The sequence below is a fragment of the Chrysemys picta genome, chromosome 10 (genome assembly GCF_011386835.1).
Source record: "Chrysemys picta bellii isolate R12L10 chromosome 10, ASM1138683v2, whole genome shotgun sequence".
In the NCBI taxonomy this organism is placed as follows: domain Eukaryota; kingdom Metazoa; phylum Chordata; order Testudines; family Emydidae; genus Chrysemys; species Chrysemys picta.
In genome coordinates this window covers 29,699,443-29,725,667 of record NC_088800.1, presented here as the reverse complement: position 1 = coordinate 29,725,667, position 26,225 = coordinate 29,699,443, and the positions used below count along the sequence as shown (strand labels likewise).

Here is a 26,225-nt window from a genome sequence, read left to right as displayed (position 1 = left end):
GGCCTGAAAGGGCAGTTCATTCTTTGTGGACTATTCCATTTTTCACTCTGTGGTAAGACTGCCAAAAAGGGTCCTCCATATTATGTAAGCTAGACCACTCTGATACCCTGACACCCCAATATTCACCACTGTCATGTAATTAGGATATGTTTTGTACAAAGTATGTCTTGTGAGGTATCATTCTAAAAGTCGATCTACTTGACATTAATATCTTGTTGGATTGTATGTGTTATCATATGTGACGTTATGAAGTTTGGCAATATATGTGTTACTGAAACATGTTGTGAGGTTGAAAAACATCCACAAGCATCCTTTGAAGTACAACAGTAAAAAGGCCAAACAATTTTAATGGCTTACTGGGGAAATGTACATAAGCACAAGGATTACCCCAGGAACTGTGTACAATAGAAACCTCTCAGATATAGCCCTACAGAATGGGAACTGTTTGACCCAGGTCACAGCAAAAGAGCTTTCCAGCAAGTGGGAAGAAGATATAAAAGGGGGACAATGGCATCATAAAGATATCTCACTCTCCCTGTAACAACACACCTGGAAATACCTGAGGGGCAAGGACTTAACTGTGGGAAGTGATGGTCCCAGGCTAGAAGGATCTTTAGCCCGTGTATGAAAACCTGGGAAAGCCAAGGCAACTTGTGCCTTAAGAATCTGCCAGCATGTTTATCACTCAGGGTGAGAATTTGCTAATTTATATCCTATCTAGTGTGTTAAACAAAAAACCACAAACTGAGTTTATTTACTATGGTAATCTGCTTTGATCTGTTTGCTATCCCTTATAATCACTTAAAATCTATCTTGTGTAGTTAATAAATTTGTTTTTGATTATTCTGAAACCAGTTAGTTGAATTCGTAACTTGGGGGGGGGGGGCGCGAGGGGAGAGGAAGGAGAGAAAGCTGTGCATATCTTCCTCCACATTGAGGGAAGGGGTGGATTTCATGAGCTTACACTTTACAGATTTCTGTGCAGCGCAAGACAATACATTTGGGTTTACACACCAGAGGGGGTGTGCACTTGAGTGTTGGTCAATTCCTGAGCTGAGTCTTCCCACGCAGAGCTGATCTCAGTGTCAGTGTCTTTCTGCAGCTGGGTGAGGCCCTACCTGTGTGTGTGCGCTGGAGGAGGCTTGAGGGCCTGACTCAGCCGGGCAATGTAAGGGAACCCAGACTGGCAGAACTGGTGGGCTCAGGGTACCCCAATACATCAGGTGGAACCCTGGAGGAGGCAGGGGGCAACCCGTCACACACTCAATATCAGATGTTCACAACTTTCCGTCACTACCAGCTTGAGCAAGATTTGAACTAGTGATGAAGAGGCACATACATAGATATATCTATATCATAGGGCAGCCCCTTCCTGGGACAAACACCAGCTGTAGGGCTGCTGCTGAACAAGTGCACCTGCATCAGTTTCCCTCCTTCAGAGTCCTCACTAATTCCACACCAGGCTCTTTCTGCTCCTTACCACTCCTTTTTGGGTGCAGTTTATTACAAAAATGTATTGCAAAACAGTCCCTAACAAAAGTCCCCAAACAGTCTCTCTCAGAGCAAATGTATACAGTCATTAAAATCCACATCCTCTAGTCCCTATATGCCCTACATAGCACACTCCGGCATCATCAACCATACCTGGGCTCTTCATTTGTGCTCTCCTGACCTTTTAGCAGGACAGGCACCTCAGCCCTTCCAGCTGGAGTGCAATCCCATTTTTCCTAGATGGAAACCCCACAACTTCTGTGCTGGACGTTCACCCTCCCCTGGCTCCAACTTTCCACAGAGATGTCAATGGTTAAGCCCCCTCCACTGGCTTTAAGCTCTCTCCAGCCCTCGGCTTTGGCTTCCCATCATAAAAAAGTTAGCAGACGACTCTTGCTGATGCTCTCTGGCCTTCAACCTCAGAGCCCTGGCTTGGGGTAGTCAAGTGGCAAACCCCTCTTGCTGATCTCCTGCCTTCAGTCTTTCCCCAGGACCCACCTACAGCTTCTTTCCGGTCTCTAGCAACTCTCACCTGCCAATCTCACTCCCAACCAGCTCTGACCTGCCCTTTTCTTGACTGACTGGTCTACCTTATAATTTACATCGACCTAGCTACGTCGCTATGGAGTGTAAAAAAAATGTATTTCAGTGAGCGACATAATTAAGCTGACCTAACCCCTAGTGTAGATGTAGCTAGGTCAACAGAAGAATTCCTCCATTGACTTAGCTATCACCCTTCCATTGATGTAGGAAGAATCTATGCTGTGGTGCTACAGCAGCATAGCTGGAGCTGTGCTGCTATAGCACTTGTAATGTAGACACTGCTTCAGTCCGTACTCTAAGAAAGTTCTGACTAACCAGGTCTGTTCCGGCTGTAGGGCCCAGGAGCCCTCTTTTAAGCTCAGTTGGGGGTTAGCTGATAAGTCACAGGGACACAGTCTTCTTCCCTCTTAAAGGACTAGTACCACCCTCTAAGAATTTCATCGTTATTTTATTAATCTATTTAGGAAGTTAACAGGTTTCAGTACTATGATCCATACACACTCCCAACTTTCACATTTTTCCCCCTAAACTTATTATTCAAGTCTAATTTATCAATGTGTGTCTACTGCCCCTTTCTGTCCTTCTCTCTTCATTTCTTGACTTTACTATCTTCACTTTAACAACTGTTTTCTATCGGTCCTTTTCCATCTCATCTTCACAATCTCCCCCAGAGGTTCAGAACACATTCTGTAGATTAGCAGCAATGTAACAAGGCAATCAAATTTAAGAAACAAAAGTTTAGAACTAGTCTTGACCCTATGATGATGCTTTGGAAGAGGATTACTTCTCAGCTGCAGAGCAGACTGAAGCAAGAGTCAGCCAGCCTGACGTATACATGTAATCCTAATATGCATACTTTCTCCAGAGGCAAACCCAATGTCTTGAAAAGTCTGTATGTGGGGTGAACGGTGCACTATAAACCCTTTATTAGTACAGGATGGTGGGAATCCATTAGACCATATTAGTGCTAGAGAAAGGTTCAAGAGTTTTGTTGTTTTTTTTTTTTTTACCTTGAAAGATTTACATTATCAATACTGATATTAGATAAAATATTGCATTAGTGAATTGTTTTTAATGTCACAGCATTAAAAGAATAATCAAAATGTGTGTTACGAATGATATTGAAGTCCAATCAATTTAAAATTTACATGGAATTAAGTCATTTTGTTATTAATGATGTGTGAACTTGTTAATTATGTGTATAATGTAGTAGCAAACATTTATATTGTGTATACCCCTGTAACTAAATAACCTATCAAACGAGGAAGAAGCCTTGTGGAACGTAACAAAGAAATTTAACAGAAAAGTGCTAATTTCAAAGCAAGTGGTCAGTTTGTGTGATGGGGGCCATGGATTAGCCTTCCCATCGCACGGCCATCGTCAGTAGCCAGCCCAAGCCAAGTAATCTAATGATCCAACCAGCGGACCAAATTCAGTGATGAATCCTGGTCACATCCCACCTGAGCCACGTTGCGTATGCGCTAAGAAGATTGTGTGTGATAATCCGAGGTCAAAGACTCAAATTGCATTCCTTACTCTCCAGCATCAAAGGAAAAGCCCATGTGGGTAGTGACACTGTAAACTTGTTTTCTGAAGAAGCTCTAAATATGGATTCAAGGAAAGATCCTGGATCTCTGGACTCTTACAGGGAAGTGTACCAGATGCTAAGTAGAGCTGCCCAGAGACAAAGACTTTTGGGAAACTGGCTGTTTATTACATCACTGCCACTATTTGGAATTAGAAACTGGCTCACCTGTACATATATTTTTACCTGCTTTAACCTCTCAATAACTCTTATTTCCTTTTCTTAGCTAATAAATCTTTAGTTAGTTTAGTATAGAATTGGCTACCAGTGTTCTCTTTGGTGTAAGATCTAGAGTACCAATTGATCTGGAGTAAGTGACTGGCCTCTTGGAACTGGGAGAAACCTGATGTGGTGTGATTTTTGGTTTAAGTGAACTTTTATCATAAAAGTCCAGTTTGTCTGAGTGGCAAGATAGACTGGAGAATCTAAGGGGACTGTCTGTGAAGCCATGGTAAGACTGGTATTGTGATCCAGGAGTTTGCACTTGTCACTGGCGTGGTGAAATGTAAGTATAGAACACACCACCAGCTTGGGGTGTCTGTCCTGTTTTCTGACAGTCTGCCCTGAGGTAGGCACACTCAGTCGTGAGCCACTCCAGACAGTGTGACAATTTATAAAAGCGATCTACTCTGCCTACCACAGGTTACCACAAGCAGATGACTGAGGCCTCAAACACACAATTTCTAGCCAATTCTGGTCAGTACATGGTCAAAGTATGTGTCTCAGAAGTACAGATTTGTACAAACTATTCTCAAACAGAAATTTTTATTTGTGAAATTTTATTCTATTTAGATTTAACTACACTGTCCTATAAAAGTTTCAGCAAAACAAGCATTTGCAACACATTTTTAGCTTTGCAATGCATGAAATACACTTCAGCATAATTTTCAGTTGCGTGGGGATATGTACAAAAAAGTTATCTAAGAAACTTAGTCAAGCTCAAGAGTGACTAGGTAAAAAGTTGTCTTCTTGGCAAGTTTTACCAATAACTACTATTTGAGCAGAGAATTTACAACAACTCTAATTTTAAACAAAGGAATGTGACAAAACCAGTTTCCTTTTCTTTTGCTTCCTGACATCTGGCTCTTTTCTATTGTTTTCAAAAGCTGCCAGTATCCTGAGTTATGCATACAGAATTAATTGTTGTAATAACTTACCCTGTGAAGAGTCACTGTGTGTTGTTCCCATATAGCTGTTTCTTCCATTGTTGTGCTCTGATTTAAAAAAAAAAAAAAAAAAAGTAAAGTTAGATTTTGCTGTCAATATATAGAAGTTCTTCTGAGCTGTGCAGTACCTCAACTGTAAATTGACAAATTTATATTCATAGTTAGCTACTCATTGGGAGTATTAAAGCTGAGGAAAAACAAATTTTTTTATATAAAGACAGGAAACAGCTCAATGGAACTTCCTGTGTTTCTAACTGAAACGTTCGGAAAAGGACTCCCTATTATATTCACCTCGTACCAGTTGCATGGCAATTTTCAGTGCCTATACAAGTACTAAGTTACTACTATTGTGCATCTAGCGTCTGGGCAATTTTTGCTTATGTTAACTGCACTTTCCCCAACACAGAAGTTTGCCTTTTCAGAACCAAAGTGAAAAATACAGAAAGAAATCGCATCCAACTTTAAATATTGTGTTTAGCAAACCCTTCCTTACACTCAAATTCAAACACTGAATTTCAGAGAATCCTAACAGATCAAATAGATGGCTAGACAGTCCCCATTTGGTTTTACCTTATTACAGAGAAAACTTAAGTGTGTCACTTCCTATTTTCTTGAGTTATTTCAATAAGAATTTGAGTACCAAATGAACATAGCAATACTTACTACTTTTTCAAAAAGGTTCTGAATTTCCTTGATTCCCACTTTGCAGGATTAGGCCCCAAAAGGAGATTTTAATTTAATTTTTAAAATAATTTCATTGTTTATTCTTTGTGCCTGTAATGTTAGGGATATGTTACAAACTATATTTAAATTTCTTTTAAATCATCAAGCTTTGATCAGAGATGCAATGAAAATGTTTAGAGAAGTGTAAGGTCTGTGGAGTTGAACAAAAGGATGAAATTCCAAAAGTTTCCAACCCTTGGAATTATAATTAAGTTTAAGAGAAAATGTACGAACATTTGGTATGTAGGTTCTCACTTGTTCAATGAGCAGTAGTGAGTGATGCTGGTCTAATGCCCAGTTTTAGTTTTGCTATAATCAAATGTTGATTTATTAGCTTCTGATAATACCTTATGTTTTGTTAGTATTCCGCCATTTATTTCTGTTCTAATTATACCCATATACATTACCATTAACCAGGAATGCCTAGCTATGGAGTACAGTACATGTACTGTACCGTGAATATGGGTCACATTCAACTGACTCTGCAGTTCAAATAAATGCTAATCTTTTATCTGAACACTAGAACTGCAGAACAAAACAGGGACCTATGTAAGGGAACAAGACTAGAGAGTAGCAATATGAAAACATTTACAAGCCCTGCATTTTTGCCTTGAGAATAAAGACTTGCAAGTCCACACACTGTGCCACAAGAAGCAGGCATTGAGGGGAGGAAAAAAGCAGCCAGTAAGGACCAGGGAGGGGCTTTCGAGAAAGAGCAGGAAAGTCAGTAGGCAATATATGGGAGTGGCACTGAGCCTCCACCTATCCTGCTGAAGAATTGTCTTTATTTTCAAAGGGAGTGTCCAGTCAGTCTAGAACCTTTCATAGACAAACAAATCAGACAGCTATTTAATAGAAGTGAATACAAATAGGTGAACATACTCAAAACAAATTTCAATAAAAACAGGTCTAAAACCAGAAATAAAAACGGTCTTAACTTGGCAGCCAGCAGTTAACTGTACCAACCTATGTCAAATACTAAGAGTCAGTGCAACAATATATACAGATGGCTTCTGATGCAAAATGAAAATAATATCCACTACTATGGCTCTACTTTTGAGAACTCTATCCTAACACCAGACACACAGAGTGTGTACTCTTATCCCCTCATTCAATACCTTAAAAACTTACATCAGAGTTAGGGTTACCATATTTTGTGCCCCGGCCCCGCCCCCAGCCCCGCCCACGCCCCAATTCCGCCCCCTCCCAAAAGTCTCCGCCCCCTCCCCTGCTTCCCGCGAACATTTAATTCGCGGGAAGCCTGAAGCAGGTAAGGGGGACTGTGGGGGGAGGAGGCGCGGCCCAGGCTGGCCCCCCGGCGGCTCCAGCCTGGGTTGGCTCGGGCCCTGGGGTGCCGGCCCCGGCCGACCACCCCCGGCCCGCCCAGCACTGCCGGCCCCCGGCGGCCCAGCGCACCCCCCGGCGGCCCGGCCCCGCAGCCCAGCGCACACCCCCCCCCCCCCCCCCCCGCTACCCCGGACCGGCTCCCGGCCCCGCGGCCCAGCGCACCCCCCGCTGCCCCGGACCGGCTCCCGGCCCCAGCGCACCCCCCCGCGCCCCCGGCCCAGCCCCGCGCCCCCGGCTCCCCGCCGGGCCCCGCGCCCGGCCCGGTACCATGCCCCCGGCCCCGCGACCCCGGCCCGGCCCCGCACCGGCCCCGGCCAAAGAGGCCCCGGCCGAGCCCTCCCTCCCGATTTTCCCGGACATGCCCGGCTTTTGGGGATTTCCCCGCGGATGGGGATTTGAGCCCCCAAAAGCCGGACATGTCCGGGAAAATCCGGACGTATGGTAACCCTATCAGAGTATTACAGGTATATAGAATACTTTACAGATAAATACTAAGGTCCTTGCCTGGCCGTAAGGAGTTTACTTCACACTTGACACTAAAATGCCTGGTTATCTTTTTTTCCTAGTGCACATTGTGTTTCCTAAAGTGAACTCATTTTTCTTGAAGTATAATGTATTTTACTAAACTGCAACTTCCTTTCTATTCCATACTATGCAACTGATTTGAATGAGAAAGGTTATGGCTTTTTAACTCTTTCCCATAACAAAAGTATGGCATTTAATAGTTAATTATGCCAAACACTTAAATACTGTACACATTATCATGAATATAGCACTAGTGAGAGATTATTTACATACTAAAAGGAAGTCACCTTAGCAACAAATGAAAATCCATCTGTTTGTTAAGTAATACAAAGAGCAAATGTTATTTGTTATTTTCATTTCTTGATGGTCTTATTCACCTCGCTTAAAAAAAAATTTTTCACAAAAGAGTTCTTTAGCCTGAATACTCTTGCCAAGCTAATGAAGAACTGTCTATGCCAGCAAATTAAGCTTTGTTCATCCAATTTTGTTGGAAAACCACCCATTCATTTATATTGTAGTTGGTTAATGTTTCTGGTTGATTGCTGTCTTTGTGGGCCTTAATATTGGAGTCAACAGCAGGAGATGAGGAAACTGCTGAAGTGCCTTATAAGGTGGAACATGAGTGTAGTAAACAGAACGCACAACTCAAGATTTTATGTAACTTTTTATAGTAATCAAGTACTTGTCTGGGTTTTAAAAGATACAGATTTCATTTTTTCTGAATAATGACAGCCTAATTTCTACTGTTTAGTGGTACATCTAATTCCTTATGATAATTCAAAATTAAGCACCAATATTTCACTTCAGGTTATAATCTGCAAATAAAACTGTGCAGCTATAAGTCACCATACACTTGGGTAAAGACATGACAATGAACTAGGCCATAAAAGTGTGCTCAAGAATAAGACAATTCAATCAGAACGCAACGCCACTATCTTATCTTATTGAATGACAAAACTGACATGGGCAATCAGCTGGTTTGCTGTGTCCTTACTTGACTACCTGGGTCATCAACAATATTACTAGGTTTGAAGCATTTTTTGTGCCAGCCCTTCTGACTAAACTTCAGAATCACTGCTACCCATTAGGTTACATCTCCTTAGACTAATGACAAAAAAAAATTCCATCAATTTAAGAATGATTAAAAAAAGAAAGGCGACTAAACATTAAGAATATATATGTTCAATATTCAACAGATTTGTGCATTTAATCTTCATTCATTTAACTCGAGAACAATTTCTAATCCCTTTCCTACTATATATGTAGGGCCCTATCAATTTCATGACCGTGAAAAATGTGTCCCAGACTCTGAAATCTGATCTCCCCCTTGCTGCTGGGAGCACCCCAGCTGGGGGCTCCTAGCTGTGAATCTCAGCCGGGCTGGGGAGGGGATAGGACTTGTCCTTCCCCTGCATGGCTGCTCTTGGGAGTGGGAGGGATCAGACCCACCTCCGGGTACCTTTTGGGTTGGGACCTCCACGGTTACACCACCTTGAAATTTCAGATGTAAACATTTGAAAACATGAAATTGACCAATTTTAAAACCCTCTGGCCTTGAAATTGATCAAAATGGACCATGAATTTGGTAGGGCCACAAATGAAGTAGTTTAAATGACTAACATATCAAAATAGTTTCATAATTACCTGCTGAATCTTAACTACCTCAAGTAAGGAAGTTAACTGTGTGCAAAAACTAGACTATTAACCAAACACGCTTTTCCCCTCAATCACCTTTAAAGGGAAGTGACAAAATCAGCTTCTGATGAAACAGCATTATAGGAGAGAAATACAAAAAACAAACACAACCCTCCCTCCCCCCCCCGAAAAAAACACAGTTGATACAATTACACTACAACCAGATTTTTCCCAATAAGAAAAGATTGAAAAGTTATGGCTTTATAAATCTTGATGTGTCATCTTTCAAATTAAGAATGAGCAATTTTATAGTAAGAATACTTCGTAGTTAAATATCAGTTCTAAAACAACTGTTTCTCAACTTGAAAATGCAACAAGATTAATTTTTATGTTTTGCTGGAGTATTGAAGTATGTAGGAGTTTTGGGGGAAGTTTAAGGACGCTTGGAAATATCGCTTCTGAGAGGATTGAGCATGTGATGCTGAAGGTTGTGATGACAGGATCAGTGAGTCTTCTGCCGCTTGCGAGGAGGTTCCTAGGGTTGTTGGGTGGGCAGCTGAGCCCTGATTAGGGGGCGGAGCTTGGCTGAGGAGAGGGCCTATAAAAGCTGCCCCCCAGCCAGGCAGCGGCACAGGAGGCAGCGAACAGGGCTGCTAACAGGGGAGTTTGAGTGGAGTTCCATTGGAGGAGAAGGTACCTGTATTTGCGTCTGTCTTTGTATTGCTTGTATGTGTAGAGGCCTGTAGGGGCAGCGTGCTGGGCGGGCAGCTGAGCCCTGATTAGGGGGCAGAGCTTGGCTGAGGAGAGGGCCTATAAAAGCAGCCACCCAGCCAGGCAGCAGCAACAGCTGCGAGCAGTGGCATAGGAGGCAGCGAACAGGGGAGTTTGAGTGGGAGTTTACAGGGGGAGGTGGAAAGGGAGGCAGGAGGGCGTGGTGCCCTGTGTGCTGTGTTTCCCCAGGTGCAGAGGGCACAGCTGAGCAGGCGGGCCCAGACAACAGCAGCCATGAGCCAAGTCGCAGGGGACACAATGCAGACGATCACATGCGGCAGCTGCGGTCCTAGCAGCAGTACCTGAACAGAGGTATGTGTGCATGAAATGCCGCCTAATAGAACTGCTGGAAGAAAAGATCAGAGGGTTGGAGATGCAGGTAGATACCTTGATAGAGTTTAGAAGGGAGTTCGAGCACCTGATGGAGCAAATGCCAGGAGGGGCTGAAGGGGAATGCTCAGGGGTAGCAGGGGCTAAGACCTGTGAGGGGGGAATGCCAGGGGGAGAACAAGGGCAGTGGAAGCATGTGACGGTGAGAAGCAGGCAAAGGAAAAGGAGGGCCAGTGAAGGAGAAATAGAGCTCAGGAATAGGTTTGAGTGTTTGGAGAACGAGGAAGGGGTGCAGCAGGTGATAACTGAAGGGGGCAGGGTGAGGAAAAAGAGATGAGCGGCTAGTCTCATAGGAAGAGGGGAGGAGTTGATGGAGACAGCACCAATTCTGGGCCCCGGGAGGATACAGGATGGCATAAGGGGGACTATAAGGGAAATTAGGAATGGACAGAGGGTGGAACTAGAGGGAACAGAGGATAGATTAGTAGATCGCACTGTCACCAGGCAAAGGCAGGTTTACGTGATTGGGGACTCCTTACTGAGGAGGTTAGACAGGCCTGTGACCAGGGCAGACCCAGAGAACAGAAGGGTGTGCTGTCTCCCGGGCGCTAAGATATGGGATGTGGACCTGCAGCTGAAAAGGATCCTAAAAGGAGCAGGTAAGAACCCCTTGATCATCCTTCACGTAGGAACGAATGACACGGCTAGGTTCTCGCTGGAGAGAATCAAGGGAGATTATGCCAGGCTGGGGAAGACGCTTAAGGAAATTGAGGCTCAGATCATCTTCAGTGGGATTCTGCCTGTTCCTAGAGAAGGGCAGCCAAAGGGGTGAAAGGATTGTGATGATAAATAATTGGCTAAGGGAGTGGTGCTATAAAGAGGGCTTTGGGATGTATGGCTACTGGGAGGCTTTCGGGGACAGAAAACTGTTCTCATGGGACGGACTTCACCTGAGTAGGGAAGGAAACAGACTTCTGGGAGAGAGGCTGGCTCATCTCATCAAAAGAGCTTTAAACTAGGAATTTGGGGGAGACTGTTGGGAGATGTCCAGTTAATCTCCACACCAGATTATAACATTGAGAGGGAGGACAATGAGATAAGGACTGATACAGCCGGGGGGGGAAGAGATTGGACATAAAGGGGGGGGAGGGGGATGGATACCAGACTAATAGGTCACACTAGCAGTACAGTGTCCACATCAAATGGGAGAATGAATGTGAGAGAGGCCAAAAGGCATAAATTAAGATGTTTATACACCAATGCGAGAAGCCTAGGTAACAAAATGGAGGAATTGGAGCTCCTGGTCCAAGAAATGAAACTGGATATCGTAGGAATAACTGAAACATGGTGGAACAGTAGTCATGACTGGAGTACAGATATGGAAGGGTATGTGCTTTTTAGGAAAGACCGGATCAAAGGTAAAGGTGGGGGAGTAGCATTGTATGTCAATAATGAGGTAAACTGTAAAGAATTAATAAGTGATGGAATGGATAAGACTGAGTCTGTGTGGGCAATACTCACACTGGGTAAAAGAACTACTAGAGCCTCCCCTGGGATAGTGCTTGGGGTGTGCTATAGACCACCGGGATCTAGCCTGGATATGGACAGAGAACTCTTTAATGTTTTTAGGGAAGTAAATACTAATAGAAACCGTGTAATCATGGGAGACTTTAACTTCCCGGATATAGATTGGGGAACAAATGCTAGTAACAATAATAGGGCTCAGATTTTTCTAGACGTGATAGCTGATGAATTCCTTCACCAAGTAGTTGCTGAACCGACGAGGGGGGATGCCATTTTAGATTTGGTGCTGGTGAGTAGTGAGGACCTAGTTGAGGAAATGGTTATAGGGGACAACTTTGGCTCGAGTGATCATGAGCTAATTCAGTTTAAACTAAATGGAAAGATTAACAGAATTAAATCAGAGACTAAGGTTTACGATTTCAAAAGGGCTAACTTTAATAAATTAAGGGGACTGGTTAGGGAAGTGGATTGGACTAACATATTTAGGGATCTAAAGGCGGAAGGCGCCTGGGATTATTTCAAGTTGAAGTTGCAGGAGCTGTCGGAGGCCTGTATCCCAAGAAAGGGAAAACGGTTCGTAGGCAGGAGTTTTAGACCTAGCTGGATGAACAAGCATCTCAGAGGGGTCATTAAGAAAAAACAGAAAGCGTATAGGGAGTGGAAGAGGGGAGGGATCAGCAAAGAAACCTACCTTATTGAGGTCAGAGCATGTAGAGATGGAGTGAGAAAAGCCAAAAGCCGAGTAGAGTTGGACCTTGCAAGGGGAATTAAAACCAATTTTAAGAGCTTTTATAGCCATATAAATAGGAAGAAAACAAAGAAAGAAGAAGTGGGACCGCTTAAGACTGTAGATGGAGTGGAGATTAAGGATAATCTAGGCATGGCACAATATCTAAATGAATATTTTGCATCGGTATTTAATGAGGCTAATGAAAGGCCGAGGAATAGTAGAAGCGAGACAGATGGGAATAAAGGAGATGGGATTGACATTACCGTATCCGAGGTAGAAGCCAAACTTAAACAGCTTAACGGGACTAAATCGGGCAGACCGGATGATTTTCATCTGAGAATATTAAAAGAACTGGTGCGGGAAATTGCAAGCCCGTTAGCGATAATTTTTAATGAATCCATAAACTCGGGGGTGGTACCGTTTGACTGGAGAATAGCTAATGTGGTTCCTATTTTCAAGAAGGGGAAAAAAAGTGACCCGGGTAACTACAGGCCTGTTAGTCTAACATCTGTAATATGCAAGGTCTTGGAAAAAATTTTGAAGGAGAAAGTAGTTAAGGACCTTGAGGTCAACGCCAATTGGGACAAATTACAACACGGTTTTACGAAAGGTAGATCGTGCCAAACCAATCTGATCTCCTTCTTTGAAAAAGTAACAGATTTCTTAGATAAAGGAAATGCGGTGGATCTAATATACCTCGATTTCAGTAAAGCGTTTGATACGGTACCGCATGAGGAATTATTCGTTAAATTGGAAAAGATGGAGATCGATATGAAAATCCAGAGGTGGATAAGGAACTGGTTAATGGGGAGACTGCAGTGGGTCGTACTAAAAGGTGAACTGTCAGGCTGGAGAGAGGTTACCAGTGGAGATCCTCAAGGTTCGGTTTTGGGTCAGATTTTATTTAATCTATTCATTACTGACCTCGGAACCAAACGTAGGAGTGGGCTGATAAAGTTTGCGGATGACAAAGTTGGGAGGTATTGCTAATTCGGAGAAGGATCGGGATATCCTGCAGGAAGATTTAGATGACCTTGTAAACTGGAGTAATAGTAATAAGATGAAATTTAATAGTGAGAAGTGTAAGGTTATGCATTTAGGGATAACTAACAAGAATTTTAGTTATAAGCTGGGGACGCATCGGTTGGAAGTAACGGAAGAGGAGAAGGACCTCCGAGTCCTGGTTGATCGCAGGAGGACTATGAGTCGGCAATGTGACGTGTCCGTGAAAAAAGCTAATGCGGTCTTGGGATGCATTAGGCGAGGTATTTCTAGTAGGGATAGGGAGGTGCTGGTTCCGTTATACAAGGCACTGGTGAGACCTCATTTGGAGTACTGTGTACAGTTCTGGTCTCCCATGTTTAAAAAGGATGAAATCAAACTGGAACGGGTACAGAGAAGGGCCACTAGGATGATCCGAGGAATGGAAAATCTGTCGTATGAAAGGAGACGCGAAGAGCTCTGTTTGTTTACCTTAACCAAAAGAAGGCTATGGGGGGATATGATTGCTCTCTTTAAATATATCAGAGGAATAAATATCAGGGAGGGAGAGGAATTATTTCAGCTCAGTACTAATGTGGACACTAGAACGAATGGATATGAACTGGCCGTCAGGAAGTTTAGGCTTGAAATTAGACGAAGGTTTCTAACCATCAGAGGGGTGAAGTTTTGGAACAGCCTTCCGAGGGAAACAGTGGGGCAAAAGACCTCTATCGCTTTAAGATCAAGCTTGATAAGTTTATGGAGGGGATGGTTTGATGGGATACAGCGATTTTAGTCAATAGGTCGATAACAATGGTCAATGATGGGATATTAAAAGTTACTACAGAGAACTTTTCCAGAAGGTCTGGCTAGAGAATCTTGCCCGCATGCTCGGGGTTCAGCTAATCGCCATATTTGGGGTCGGGAAGGAATTTTCCTCCAGGGTAGATTGGCAGAGGCCCTGAAGGTTTTTCGCCTTCCTCCGCAGCATGGGGCAGGGGTCGCTTGCTGGAGGATTCTGAGTGACTAGAAGTCTTTAAATAATGATTTGGGAAGTTCAACAGCTAAGTCAAGAGAGAGAATTCTTCCAGGAGTGGGTGGGTCAGGTTTTGTGGCCCGCATCATGCAGGAGGTCAGACTAGATGATCATAATGGTCCCTTCTGACCTTAGAGTCTATGAGTTTATGAGTAAGCGTGGAGTTCTGAACTGTTATTCAGGTGGTGGATAGTAGAATTTTCCTTTGGATGCAGGTGTGTAGATACCCAGAGATCATGGAGTGGCTCTGGAATCTTTGAGAGAGTGGAGGGAAATGTTGGTCTTCTGATTGAATAGGGGAGATTCATCAAATGGGAGGTCCACTATGGTATTCTGTACCTCCTTGTGGAAATTAGATGAATGCAGCCATGATTTCCTCCACATGGCAATTCTCGTGGCCATTGAGCATGAAGAAGTTTCCCCGACCAGCTTGCTCTCCAAGATAGCCTGAAAACTGGCACAATCTTGCTGGGAAAGCTTGTCTGTAAAGTCCTCCAATTTGCTGTAACTGAGAAAGTCGTATTTAGCCAATAATGCCTGGTAGTTGGAAATCCTAAACTGGAGACTGGCAAACAAGAAAATTTTGTGCCCCAGAATATCCAGTTGCTTCCCCTGCTTGTCCGCCGGGGTGGAGAGTGGGTGTTTCTGCCTGGCCCCCTCTGTCACTGTCTGTATCATGAGGGAATTAGGTGCGGGGTGAGAGAACAGAAACTCAGACTCCTTCGTTGGTACATAGTACCTTTTCTCTGCCTCCTTGGAGTGGATGCGCAAGTGGCTGGGGTGTGCCAAACAGTTTGAGCCAGTTGAAGAATGACATCATTCATTGGTAGAGCAACACTGGTCAGTACCAAAGCATGCAGTATTTCAAGAACTGATGCTGTTTGTCCTGTATTTCCTCCAGTGAAACATGGAGGTCCTCAGCCACCTTGCGTAAGAGGTCCTGGAACTGAGAAAAGTCATCCAATAGTGAGGAGGGAGCCAAAGACACAGCAGTGTCTGTTCTGGTGGTACCAGAGCTGGACTAAGCGGCTCATCCTCCAAAACTGGTTGTGAATGCCTACTCGGGGATGCCCGAAGCGGGGAGAGGGGTGAATCCTCTCTTGCTGAACAGGAAGGCTCCGAAGCTGGATATTGAGGCAATTACCCCCAGTACAGCCAACAGGACTGATCCGGCAGATGCTGTGGAGGGCTCCACGGAGTGGGATACCAGTGGCACCTGCGTTGGGGAAAAGGGAGGGTACTGTCACCGAGCTGGCGGAATAATAGGGTAGTCATATCAGCGGTAGGGCAGAAACAGCCCCTGCGCTCTTTCCAAGTCCTCCAACGATGCTAAGTCAGAGCCCAGTTCCAATGACAGTACTGTCGGAACCATAAGAACGCAGGAGAGTGGGTGGAAGCCCGACTCAAGTGAGGTAAGCCCAGGGTAGGAGAACGTGGGGGATCTCATTTCCCCCCGAGCAAAAAAGTTTACGGGGCCTGAGCACAGTCTCCAACGTCCCCGGTGTTAGCAGCACACGCTCCGTAGCCAGAACCAGTGGGCTACTTTGGAACCAATGATTCCCATGACTTCGGGGGTGACAACGTGGAAGACATACAAGGCTCAGTGAACAGTGGATCCGCCAGACTGTAAGACTTCTTGTGCTTGTGAGCCGTGGAACATGCCGCTTGTCCATAGCTTGAACTCGTGGAAGATGCATTGTTCTTCTTCGGCTTGGAGAAAGACTTACTGGCACGTTTATGTGCATGCTCCTTGTCTCATGACTAGACCCTGGCATGGGATCCACAGTACTGGTACCGGTGAAACTGGACTCCATCTCTGTGATCAGAGGCATAGTCCTGGGTTTCTCAGGCCAATGTATGGAAGGTTTCCCAGCCTCACTCTGACTGCGGCCTCATGGCGACCTCCATGAGGTGCTTCTTGAGGCAGAGAGCCTGAACTTCCCGGGTACAGCTTGGGAAAGAGAGGCAGATACTGCACCTGGATAAAACGTGGGCTTCTCCCAAGCAGTAAGGACAGCACTGGTGCTCATAACTGACTGAGAATGAACGTGGTCAGGAGGCACAGATCTTGAACCCAGGCGTCTTTGGCATAATTCAGTACCCAGGCATGGGTGCTGGGGGGGGAGGACCTGAGAAAACAAAGTTCCCAAAGTCTCTTAATTTCCAAAACTATTACTAAACACTAAAAATACAATAAAAACAACAAAAAACTATGTACAACTCTAAAAACAGGTGGTGGATTTTTCCCTCAAAGTCCGTCAGAAACAAGAGGACACTAGCAGCTCCAACTCGGACTACATGGCAGTGAGAAGTAACTGAGGGTGCAGTTGGTCTGCTCTGCCCTTTATCCTTGGATGAAACCATGAGGCAGAGCAAGGGCGCATGTGTGGACCAACCAACTCTGCTACTTTCAAATTCTCAAGCTCTGGATGCATGGTGCACGTGTACAACCCTCAGTGAAATTTAGGGACCATCATTCACAAAAGAACTGAAGGTTGCTCCAGTCTATGGCTGGGGAAACCTAGCTGAACCCAAACAGCCTATGGAGGGTATGCGGGCAGAGCGTGAGACACTATCACCACACAGTCCAAAGACTATATTCTCTGAACTCTCATGCATTTTGTTTTACTATAACTCATCAGCCTTATCTGGATACAGTAAAACATGACTTTGCACTGAATCTTTCAGCAAGCATGCAGAGGAATCTTACTCCAGTGCATGACAGTGGTAATCACACCAAGTTGCTGCAGCATGTGTTAAAATATTTTTTCTTATCTATGTTTCATCTATGTTGTACATACTGCTTAACCTCTAATCCAAGTTCCTGGCCTCCCATCCTTTACCTTTTGCTAATTACTAGGTACTTTGAGAAACACAATCTTCTTGGCTATAAAGTTACTCATTCTGCAGCCATCCTTGTCTTGATTATTTCCCAGGAGATTTCCAGGTGCAGGCATGAGATGTAAATCTAAAAATCAAACCCAGGGATTCTGACACCAAAACAACTTTAAGATATCTTCCAATATACCTTGGGTGTAAGAGCTGCTGCACAGCATTAGCTTTCTCTGTGCCAAACACCCAACGGAGTTAAGCCATGAGACATGGAACTTCAAAGAACAGATTTTGCCTATTAAAATAAATTAAGACAGAATAGGCTGAATTCTGTGCTGAATGCCCTTTATTAGTCAATATATTGGGTCATTATAGCACCATTTAAAAACACAGGTCCCAAACCTGCAATTGAGTCTCTCTCAGCTGATATGAATGCAGGACCAGGGCCTTTAGTTTTTAAATTTAAAAAAAAAAAAAAAAAAAATCATAAGCATCTGATCAATTCTAAATTTGTTCATCTCGCAGCATGCATCATTCTCACACAATCCAAATATTGAACAAAACGTTGATTATACAAGACAATCCACAGAGGTTCAAATAAATAAGGAAGCTATTTTATCATAGAGTTTTCTAAATTGCTTTAATTACCTTCCTAGAGGTTAACAAAAGTCTCCATTACAGCCGTGTTTGTGCACGTGTCTTTCATTTGAGCCACATGAGTAAACCACCTGCTTGTGCTATGAACAGTAATGTTGGTAAGTACCTATGGGTCAACTAATGTACCACAAAAATTAGATTACTTCACTGTGTTCTACTGCCATAGTATTCTCCTCTAGAATGTGGCCTCAATAGGCAAATGCAAAATTAAGTATTATTTCAGCTTCTGCTATCCTCGTGTTCACACCTGCTTCTAAAGTCACCCGCCATATTTTGTTCAATTAAAAACTAAATTTAGAAACTACATGTGATTCCACTAACACTTTCCTAATGAGCATTAGAATGGGCTGAGCAAAGGCTGCTTTTCTAAGAAAAGAAGTTTAGACAACTAAAATCCCAACCTCAATTTTACATTGTCTTATGTAGCCTTACAACTGATCCCATCATCCACTCATCTTTTCTTTGTAACAGTTCTACTAACCCAAGCTGCTAGATATTTCCAGCATTAAATCATCATGTGGCAAATGGGTTCCACTCAAGGCCAATGTAGAGACTGACAACAATTTCTGAGGTGTCCACGAATTGTGAGACATGAAGAATTCCAATACCCAGTATTGCTGTTCCAAATAGGATAATATGCACACCCACTATCACTTCCCACCAAAATAATGCTGGGGGGAAAAAAAAAAACAAAACAAAAAAAACCAGTTACCTGTTCCGTAATTCGTGTTTTTCGAAATATGTTGCTCATGTCCATTCCACATTAGGTGCGTTTGCTCGCCACATGCACCAATACCAGAAGTTTTTCCCTCAGCAGTATCTGTAGGGGAGAGGCTCTGGCGCCCTCTGCAGTGGCACCTGCATGGTGCAGTATAAGGGGCGCTGCTAACTCCCCCCACCCTCAGTTCCTTCTTACCGGAAACTCCAACAGTGGGGAAGGAGAGCGGGTCAAGGAATGGACATGAGCAACACATCTCTAAGAACACCAGTTATGGAACAGGTAACTCTCTTTTCTTCGAGTGCTTGCTCATGTCCATTCCACATCAGGAGACTCCCAGAAGTGCCTATGGAGGCGGGTAGAAGTTCATGGCTGCATAGATTGTAATACAGCTCTGCCGAACCCAATGTCATCTCTGGCCTGCTGAGTGAATGAGACGTGAATGTGTGGACCGAGGACCATGTCATGGCTCTACAGATGTCCTGGATTGGAATGTGTGCCAGAAAGGACACTGCTCTAGTCGAATAGGCCCTGACGATCGGTAACGGTGGGACATTTGCTAGCTTATAACAGGTCTTTATGCAAGAGGTGATCCTGTTGGAAATCCTCTGCGAAGGAACCAGGAGGCCTTCATCCTATCCACCGTAGCGATGAAGAGCTGGGTCGATTTACGGAAAGGCTTGGTACGCTCCAAGTAAAATGCTAAGACCCTCCAGACGCCCAGCGCGTGTAGACGCCTCTCCTCAGCAGTTTTGTGCTGCTTAGGACAGAACACTGGCAGGAATACATCCTGGCTCACATATAAGGAAGATACTGCCTTTGGTAGGAAGGCTGGGTGGGACCGCAGCTGGACCTTGTCCTTATAAAACACTGTGTAAAGCGGTTCTGAGGTCAAGGCCTTAATTCCTGAGACTCGTCTTGCCTCGCCGGCGTCACCAGGAAAGCAACCTTCCAGGACAAGTAGGAAAGGTGAGCCGGTGAGCCTGGAGAGGACCAGGTTAAGGTCCCACTGTGGGACAGGGGCCAGTACCTGCAGGTAAAGGCTCTTGAGGCCCCTCAGGAACCTGACAGTCAGGTCATGGGAAAAAACCATTGGACCTTGGATTGGCTGGTGGAATGTGGAGATGGCCGCAAGGTGCACTCTGATGGAAGAGTGCGCCAGACCCTAGTTCCTGAGCTGCAGTAAGTAGTCCAAGATGGACCACACTGAAGAATGCGAGGGAGAAATGCCGTGCTCCGACACCCAGCAAGAAAACCTTGTCCACTTGGCCAGGAAAGTTAGTCTTATGGATGGTTTCCTACTTCCCAGGAGGACCTGCGGGACCACCTCCAAGCAGGTACGCTCCTCTGGGTTCAACCATGGAGCATCCACGCCGAGATGTTGGAATGTAGGAGCCAACCGTAATCCTGTGACAGCAGGTCTGGACAGAAAGGAAGAGGTCGGAGTGGCCACCACCATGTTCACGAGCATGCCGAATCAGTGCTGGCGAGGCCTGTTGATGTAGAACATCGAGGCCATATTGTCCGTCAGGACTCCCACCACTTTGCCCAACAGATGCAGCAGGAAGCCCTCGCAGGCCAGCCGGACCGCTCTGAGCTCCTTGACATTTATGTGTAACGTTGTCTCCTCTAGGGTCCACATCCCCTAGGTCCGGAGATGTCCGAGGTGCACCCCCCCAAGGTCCAAAGCATCCGACACTAGCTCAACAGATGGAACAGGACTGTTGAACGGGACTCCTTCCAGGACCTTCTCACGATCAGTCCACCACTGCAGCAAGGTGAGAACCGCTGGAGGAATGGTTACGATCTTTTCCAGGTGGTCCCTGGATTGGGAACAGGTCAACACCAACCATTGCTGCAGTGGCCGCACGCGGAGCCTGGCATGGCAGATCATGCATGTGCAAACTGCCATGTGGGCTAGCAGGCACAGGCACACCCTGGCCATTATCAGGGGAAAGCAGACACTTCCACAATGAGGTCTGTCAGGGCCTGAAACCTGTCCAACGGCAGGAACGCTCTCGCCCGTGTCGAGTCTAGCACAGCCCTGATGAATTCTATCCTTTGAACTGGAACTAACGTGAACCTTTTGTGGTTGAACAGTAATCCCAAGGAGCAACACGTGGTTTGTAGTACAGTGATGTCACATTGGACCCGAGCCTTGGAGTTGCCTTTGACCAGCGAGCCGCCAATGTATGGGTAAATCTGGATACCCAGACACCTGAGGTAGGCCGCAACTACCACCATCCACTTGGTAAACACCCTTGGTACTGGAGCCAGGCGAAATGGAAGGACCGCAAACTGGTAGTGGACCGAACCAACCATAAAACGGAGGAAGCGTCTGTATCCTGGGAAGATCGCTATGTGAAAGTATGAGTCTTTCAGGTCGAGGGCAGCATACCAGTCTCCTGGATCCAGGGAGGGGATAATGGAGGCCTGGGAGATGATGCAAAACTTTAGCTTCCTTAGGTATCTGTTGAGGTCTTGCAGGTCCAGGATGGGACGCAGCCCACTCGTGGCCTTTTGGATCAGAAAATATCGGGAATAGAAACCCTTGTTTCGGTAAGGAGGCGAGACCTCCACCGCCCGCAGCTGTAAGAGCTCCTGAACCTCCTGCTCGAGAAGACTCTCGTGAGAAGGGTCCCTGAAGAGGGCCGGGGGTGGCGGTGGAAATAAATTAGAGGGTGTAGCAGTGTGCCACCATACTGAGGATCCAGAGGTCCGAAGTTATTACAACCACGCAGGGAGGAAAAAGGAAAGGAAGTTGAAAAAAAAAATTGGGAAAAATCGGATCCAGGAAATAGACTGGTAGGTCGCCCTCAGGCATACCCTCAAAGTGACTTTTTAGCTCCTTGCTTGGAGTGGGTCACACCCGACTGGGCAGAGGGTGGGCGCAAGTGGCTCGTGCGCCCTCTATAGCCCTTGAGCTTTTTGGTGCAGCAGGTCCTGTTGGGTCTGGCTCCCTTGCCCCGGGGAAGTTGCAGTTTGAACCACTTATGTGCTGGGTCCAGAAAGTAAAGCCCCAGGGTTTTTAGGGTGGTTCGGGAGACCTTCAGCCCATATAATTTGTTGTCCGTCTGCTCTGCAAATGGGGCCTGGCCATTGAAGGGGAGGTCCTGAATTGACTGCTGAGCCTTGGAGGACAACCCAGATAGGAGCAGCCAGGACAGGACGCTCATTGCATAGAGATGATGGACGCCATGGTGCAGACAGCAGAGTCTGCTGCATCAGATGGTGCTTGAAGGGCCGCCCTGGCAGCGGCCGTGCCCCCGTCGAGGATCGCCTGGAATTCTTTACGGGAACCTTCCGGGAGGGCATTCTCAAACTTGGCCGCAGTCTGCCACATATTAAAGTCATAGCAGCCAAGGAGGGCCTGGTGGTTGGCCACCCTTAACTGTAAGCTAGACAAGGAATAAATTTTCCATCCGAACAAGTCCAAGCTCCTGACGTCTTTATTTTTGGGGGTAGCTCTGGGTTGCCCCTGGCGTTCCCTGGGATTAATTGCCTTGACCACCAGGGAATTTGGGGCAGGATGGGAGTAAAAGTATTCATGCCCCTTAGTTGGGGCAAAGTACTCATGCATTTCCCTTTGGAAATGGGAGGCAGAGAGGAGGGGGTTTGCCACAATGTGCTGGATATCTTCAATACCCCTTCGTGAAGGGGAAGGGCCATGCTAGCAGGGCTGTGGAGGAGAGGACATCAAACAGAGAGTCCGCTTGCTCCTCCAAATCCTCCACCTGCAGGCCAAGGTTGGATGCAACCCTCTTCAACAGCTCCTGGTGGATGGATGGAAGGATGGAACCTGCGGTGCCGGGACGGTCTCCTGTCTCGGCGGCGAGAATGGGGCCATGAGCCTCAATAGGTCCTGAGCTGCCTCAAAAGCCTCTAGGGTGGATGGGAGCAGTAGATGCTCTGATAGGTTCAGTGAGCAAGACGGATCCAGACTTGACTGTCTTGCTTGGGCAGGAGTCTAAAAGCCTGGGGATCGTGGCATGCTCCAGTAACAAATGGGGGGAGGAAAAGGGGAGGAGAACCCCCCATAACAAACTTATAAAGAACTACTAAACTATACTAACTAACAGAAATTAACTATGTACAGCGTATAAAGCACTGCTAATCCATTTGCCGAAGCAAGAGACGAGAAAGGGGAAGTTCCAGTTACCATCACTGGCAGTAAGAAGGAACTGAGGGGGTATAGGGAAGGCATGATGCCAGGAGGCGCCCAGCCCAACCCTACGGTTGCTGCTAGGGGAAAAATCTTCCAGCTACTGTGCATGTGCGCGCGCACACACCTGATTGAAATTGACATGAACAAGCACTCAAAGAAGAACTGGAAATTGCAGGAGTAGATTTTTGCTACATTGATTTGACACTTCTTATAATCTATTGACCCATCACTTGAATCTGAGGTTAGTTTTTTTTTTTTTTTTTTTTTAAATGAGGAATTATCTTGAAGTGAAACATTCACTCACAATCATCAAGTACATGTTGGACAAGGCATATGGGTCACCGGTATCATTTCCTTCAGAACGTCTCATCCTGTCCCCTCATCTTCCAGGTGATTATGATTTCTTGTTGCTCTTGGACATAGATTAGAGGAAGCATTCAACGGAGCCCCCACCACACACCTTCAGACACGTGAGAAGCCCTCAACCAAGAAAGTAGATCCAGAGCTATTACACTAGGAGTCTGCACCATCATTAGTACATGCGTATACTTCCCCTCCTCCCCCTTTTCTTGCAGTTCTATCACTTACATAAGATTCAGAAAATGCTCTTCTGGTTGTTGTCCTTTAATTCTGAATCCTCCACATACATTTTATAGGTCATTGTTTTTCCTGCATTTCATTACCAAATTTTTGTCTTGGTACTCAACCAATTCTAGCACTAATAGACAAATTTGAAAACTGAAGCATATAAGCTAAAAGAAGCCACCATAGATGCAAGTCATGTATTCAATTGTGAATTCCACTCACCATTGTTAGCTGTATCCCATACAGGATTAAGTCAAGAATGCCCTCCATGGCATGTACCCTTAATAATTACAGCTTTTATGAGCACCTTCAGCTGTAAGATTATGTTTGAGCAGGATAATATTAGTTAACAATACAGATTCAGAGGCTCTAATGATCTCCTCACATCAGAAACAAATCACCACATACTGTACCATTTTGAAGTTAGCCAGAAAGTTTAAGATGAGGTAGCCATTTCTATCACTGTCTAAAGACTGCAAACTTCTAAAAGCATGCACATCTATTCCATGACACAGGCCTCTTTTTCAGTAGGTCTCCTGGATAAGACTACAACCCTATTGGCAGAGGCATGACACTCAGGGACCACCACAAAAAGGTGACAAAGCCAGGACCGGAGTTTCCCAGAATAAATTACCAATTCCATATGTATTTTAGAAAAAATTATCACAGGATAAATGTTAATCCACTGGTGATTACATGAGGTACTGTAAGGCTAGTACACAGAGTGTTCCTGGTCTTTAAGAGCAGCATATTTTGTGGCGATGTCAGCCAGCAGCTAAATGAAACTTACTAAACTCACAATCTCTGAAGTGTAGGAAAACTGTGCTTCAGAACCTAGATTCCTAGCCTCTTTTGCTTCTCCTCACTTTGCTATGAAGCTGGCCAGGACAACACCTAGAACTGCAAACTCAGAAGCAGTGCCTGCTAGTGCTTCAGGAATCTTGATTCTATTTTCACTTTGCTACAACATTGAACACAAAAACAGAAGTGAAAGGGAATAGAAAAGGAAAAGCAAAATCGGAAGCCAGATTTTTTTAAAGACAACAAATTAGGAAGAAAAAAATGTTAATAAAGAATTACTTAAGATTGCAAGCTCTTTGGGGCAGGTATCTTTTTGTTCTCTGTTTGCACAATGGAGTCTTGGTCCAGGACTAGGGCTCCTAGGCACTACAATAATAAGTAAACATTAAATCAGCATTTAAAAAAAAATTGAGTTCTTATTTTAAAGCTACTGGAAGAAATGAATTCAAATTTTCTAACTTTGGAATGTATAGTATCATAGAAGACTTCAGATATTTATCACTGACCACCAAACTTCAAAAATTCATCCTATTTTATTCTTTCAAATGACTAAAGTAAATCATATTGTATTAACCGAAACTTTTAAATACTAATGTAACCTGTGGCCATGTTTTTACTTAATGGTTATATGTTTCATACAGATCTTAAAACAAAATCCAAGAAGTCAGTTAAGGACATAGCTTCAGTTACCGATCTCAGACTCATATTAAGATATTCTTCAGAATTAACTGCTTATCCCTTTCAGGTAACTCTTAGCTAGAATTCTGCCAACTTGTTTTGTTGGGCGAAGTCAGTATCACAAAACCAGTTTCTCCTTTTATATAAGCAGCAGTTGAATATTCAGACTCACCAGCTCAACTAGCTTTACTAAGAAGACCCCCCTCCCTCCCAAAAACTGCTAACACAGCATCTCTCAAACTGGAGTCCGTGGGCCCCACTGATCAACTCCTCCCTCTCCCTCCCTTCACTCTTCCCCCTCCCTCCCAGTGCATCCTGCATGCCGGGGGAAGGAGGGGAAGAAGCAGAGATGGGGGCACTCGAGGGAGGGGGTGGAAAGAGGCGGGGAAGAGAAGGGGCAAGGGTGGAGCGGGTGGGAAGAGGTGGAGTGGGGGTAGGGCCTTGGGGGAAGGGGCCAGGGGATGAGAAGAGGACTTGGAGGTCCGCAGCAAAATTTTAAATGAAAATTGGGGTCCTCCGGTTACCAAAAAGTTTGAGAACCGCTATGCTAATAGAAACATAAAAGGTGCCACTGACTGCTTTTGCTGTGTGGCCACACCCTGACTTATAAATGCTAATGTCTTCCCTTAATAAAATTAAAGCGCAAGAACGGCCAAACTAGGTCAGACCAAAGGTCCACCTAGCCCAGTATTCGGTCTTCCGACAGTGGCCAATGCCAGATGCCCCAGAGGGAATGAACAGAACAGGTAATCACCAAGTGATCCAGCCCCTATTGCCCATGCCCAGCTTCTGGCAAACAGAGGCTAGGGATACCATCCTTGTCCATCTTAAGTTCACGGAGGATAGGTCCATCAATGGCTGTTAGCCAAGATAAATTAAATAAATTTATCTTGGCTAACAGCCATTGATGGACCTATCCTCCGTGAACTTATCTAATTCTTTTTTGAGCCCTGTTATAGTCTTGGCCTTCACAACATCCTCTGACAAGGAGTTCCACAGGTTCACTGTGTGTTGTGTGAAAATATACTTCCTTTTGTTTGTTTTAAACCTGCTGCCTATTAATTTCATTTGGTGACCCCTAGTTCTTGTGTTATGAAAAAGGAGTAAATAACACTTCCTCATTTACTTTCTCTACACCAGTCATGATTTTATAGACCTCTATCATATTCCCCCTTAGTCGTCCCTCTTCAAAGCTGAAAAGTGCCAGTCTTATTCATCTCTCCTCATATGGCAGCCATTCCATACCCCTAATAATTTTTGTTGTCTTTTTCTGAACCTTTTCCAATTTCAATATATCTTTTTTGCGATGGGGCGACCACATCTGCATACAGAACTCAAGATGTGGACGTACCGTGGATTTATATAGAGGCAATATGATATTTTCTGTCTCATTATCTATCTC

The 26,225-nt window shown here is 44.9% G+C and overlaps 1 protein-coding gene across 6 annotated transcripts in view; it reads right to left on the bottom strand.

The window, feature by feature from the left end:
• TJP1 (tight junction protein 1) overlaps positions 1 to 26,225 on the bottom strand; it is a 377,953-nt gene that overhangs the window by 98,386 nt on the left and 253,342 nt on the right. For 5 of the 6 annotated variants that reach the window (XM_042853846.2, XM_005284979.5, XM_065558286.1 and 2 more), the window contains one exon: positions 4,777 to 4,833. In XM_042853846.2, the coding sequence (XP_042709780.2) occupies positions 4,777 to 4,833 (57 nt within the window). Of the gene's footprint in view, positions 1 to 4,776; positions 4,834 to 24,424; positions 24,512 to 26,225 lie in introns of all 6 variants that reach the window. The other variant, XM_065558288.1, reaches the window with a different exon arrangement.